General features: G+C 58.3%; 1 protein-coding gene across 1 annotated transcript in view; it reads left to right on the top strand.

The window, feature by feature from the left end:
- Nucleotides 1-889: 889 nt before the first annotated feature.
- CACNA1G (calcium voltage-gated channel subunit alpha1 G) overlaps nt 890-2,566 on the top strand; it is a 65,070-nt gene continuing 63,393 nt past the window's right edge. Inside the window, exons 1-4 of the mRNA XM_015570770.1 lie at nt 890-1,051; nt 1,188-1,321; nt 1,635-1,736; nt 2,414-2,439. Coding sequence (XP_015426256.1) covers nt 890-1,051; nt 1,188-1,321; nt 1,635-1,736; nt 2,414-2,439 — 424 coding nt within the window. The remainder of the gene's footprint in view (nt 1,052-1,187; nt 1,322-1,634; nt 1,737-2,413; nt 2,440-2,566) is intronic.

Below are 2,566 nucleotides of genomic sequence, written 5' to 3'. Positions count from 1 at the left end.
TGTGGAAAGAATCAGGTTTTAGAAAGACTCCCCTCTCCCCATTCCTGCAAAACAGCGTCTGTTTTAGTTGGTTCGGGCTCGGGCTTTGCTGGAAGCCACAAGAAGGTGTGATGGCGGCCTGGTCTGTGTGTGCAGGGTACTGTACTGTCCACTCCGCACAGGCTGGGGGCTTGTGTCCAGCGCAGGGCATGGTGTGTCGTGGGTGCTCATTCTTTAACGCGTGACTGTGTCTAGAGGCCATCTGAGATCTTTGAGAAGCCAGGGGGGCTGGTGGCAGGAGAGGCAGCCGCGGGCTCTGGTGCTGTGGCGAAGCCATGGGCCCTCTTGGCTGCCTCTGCCTGTCTGTCTGGTGCCGGTGTGGCCATGACAGCCCTTGCCCTGCATGCTTGAACCTGTCTCCTGCTGGCTTGTCTTGTGACCTTGAGCACAGGACTTTGGCTCTCCGAGCCTCAGTTTCCTTGGGTTCTGGGGGAGAAAACCATCTACCCCAGATACCTCGCGGGCTGTTGTGAGCACCGCACGTGGCATGGTGTGAGCGTGCTTGGTAAACTGTAAGGCAGACAGGATCCGACTTTAGGTTTGTGTCACACATTCACATACATTATCTCATTTGCTTCTCACATCTTCCCTGGGAGGTAGGAGAATGGGATTCAGATTCAGCAGCAAACTCTTGGTGTCTGGCATTTCCATAAGTGCGATCGATTTTATTCCCCAAATGGCTTGTGTAAATAGTCAGGGTATTTATGGCTTTTCTGACTTTACAGAGGAGGACGCTGGGTCCAGAGGGGCGAGATGACCAAGGTGGGACGGGGCCAGGGCCTTCCCATTGCACCTGTCAGACGGGGTTGGGAGGTCAAGAAGCGGGAGGCACGGGGGTAGGGGTGGGGGCATGGGCTCAGCTCCAGCCCTGGCCTGCTGTTTCCTTGACCGCCTGTTTACCTGGTTTGAGCGTATCAGCATGTTGGTCATCCTTCTCAACTGTGTGACTCTGGGCATGTTCCGGCCGTGTGAGGACATTGCCTGTGACTCCCAGCGCTGCCGGATCCTGCAGGTGAATGTGTGTGCAGTAGGGTCTTAAGAATCCTGAGCCCTTCTCTGCAAGAGGCCCTGACCCCGCTGATGGGGTGGGGGTGGGGCATATCCCCCACCCCCTTCTCAGTTTCAGCAGCCTCTCATCCCCACACCAGGCCTTCGATGACTTCATCTTTGCCTTCTTCGCCGTGGAGATGGTGGTGAAGATGGTGGCCCTGGGCATCTTTGGGAAAAAGTGTTACCTGGGAGACACTTGGAACCGGCTGGACTTTTTCATCGTTATTGCAGGGTGAGATCCGGGGCCGGGTGTGGGCAAGAACTGGATTAGATCGGTCCCATCCCTAAGGCCAGAGTCCTCGGCCTGGCCCCCACCCCAGCCCCCCTAACAGTGCTGCTCCCTGTTCCCTAAGGGCCCGAGGCTGTCCAGCCTGTCCTCTGAGTCCATGGCCTCCCCATCCACTCCCTCTGCAGGGTCCCTGGGTGGAGGAGGGGAGGGGTCGGAGTTTGTGCTGCACCTCTGCAGCAGGCTTCCTCACTGACCTCTTTTGACCCCCATGGCGGCCTCAGACTCAAAGGGCCTCCCTTTGGGCCCCTCCCTGCAGGATGCTGGAGTATTCGCTGGACCTGCAGAACGTCAGCTTCTCAGCTGTCAGGACAGTCCGTGTGCTGCGACCGCTCAGGGCCATTAACCGGGTGCCCAGTGAGTGACCCCTCGGCCCTCAGCCCCTGGATGGAGAGCCCCAAGAGGAAATATGGACATCTCAGACCCCACCCCTAACCCCTGACCACTCACAGGCCATATCAAGGAAGGGCTTAGTGGGAGCTGGGGTCACTGAAGCCAAAAGGAGCCCCTCCCCTGGCTGTGGCTCTGTAAGAATTACCTGGAAAGACCCCCCCCGCCTCATTTTAGCCTGATTTTGGGTCCGAGTCTCAGAAGTGTCTCAGATGACTCCTTCCCTGGAAGAGGGGCGGTGAGAACGAGGTAGAGAGGATGGGGGGCCAGGAGTGGGTGCAAGGCACCTCGGCCTTTTCTAGCCAGAAGTCTCTCCTGCAGTGGGGGGTCTCATGGGTGAGACCACAATGGTCACGCTGACCTCTCTCAAGACAAGGCCACTCCGTGCCTCACCCTCCCACCTGTATCCCCTTCTCCACGCTCACCCGCTTCCAACTCGTCATAGCAACTGACTGCCGGGACCATTATCTAAATTAAACCGCATTGGTTCCCCGAGCCAACGACGCTTTGGCAGTTCTAGCTCCGCACACATCCTGCCCCCCACCCTTGCTCAGGCCCCCTTTGCAACTCCCTAACCTACACAAGCTGCAGATGGCCTTTGCTGAAATCCCAGGTGTGGGGTGGGTTGGGGGAGCCGGTGTCTGGGAGTCGTGTGGTGGCAGCCCCTTTGCTGTGTTGTGTGCGTGTGCATGCGTGCGCATGATGCATCTTGTGTGTGTGATGAGCTGCCTCAGGGTAGGCAGAGCTGCTAGGTGTGTCCTCCAGGGGCTGGGCTGTGCTGGTGCTCACAGGAGCTCCGGG

Source organism: Myotis davidii, unplaced genomic scaffold, assembly GCF_000327345.1.
Source record: "Myotis davidii unplaced genomic scaffold, ASM32734v1 scaffold327, whole genome shotgun sequence".
Classification (NCBI taxonomy): domain Eukaryota; kingdom Metazoa; phylum Chordata; class Mammalia; order Chiroptera; family Vespertilionidae; genus Myotis; species Myotis davidii.
Note: the sequence above shows the minus strand (reverse complement) of the source record. Positions and strands in the feature narration are given on the sequence as shown.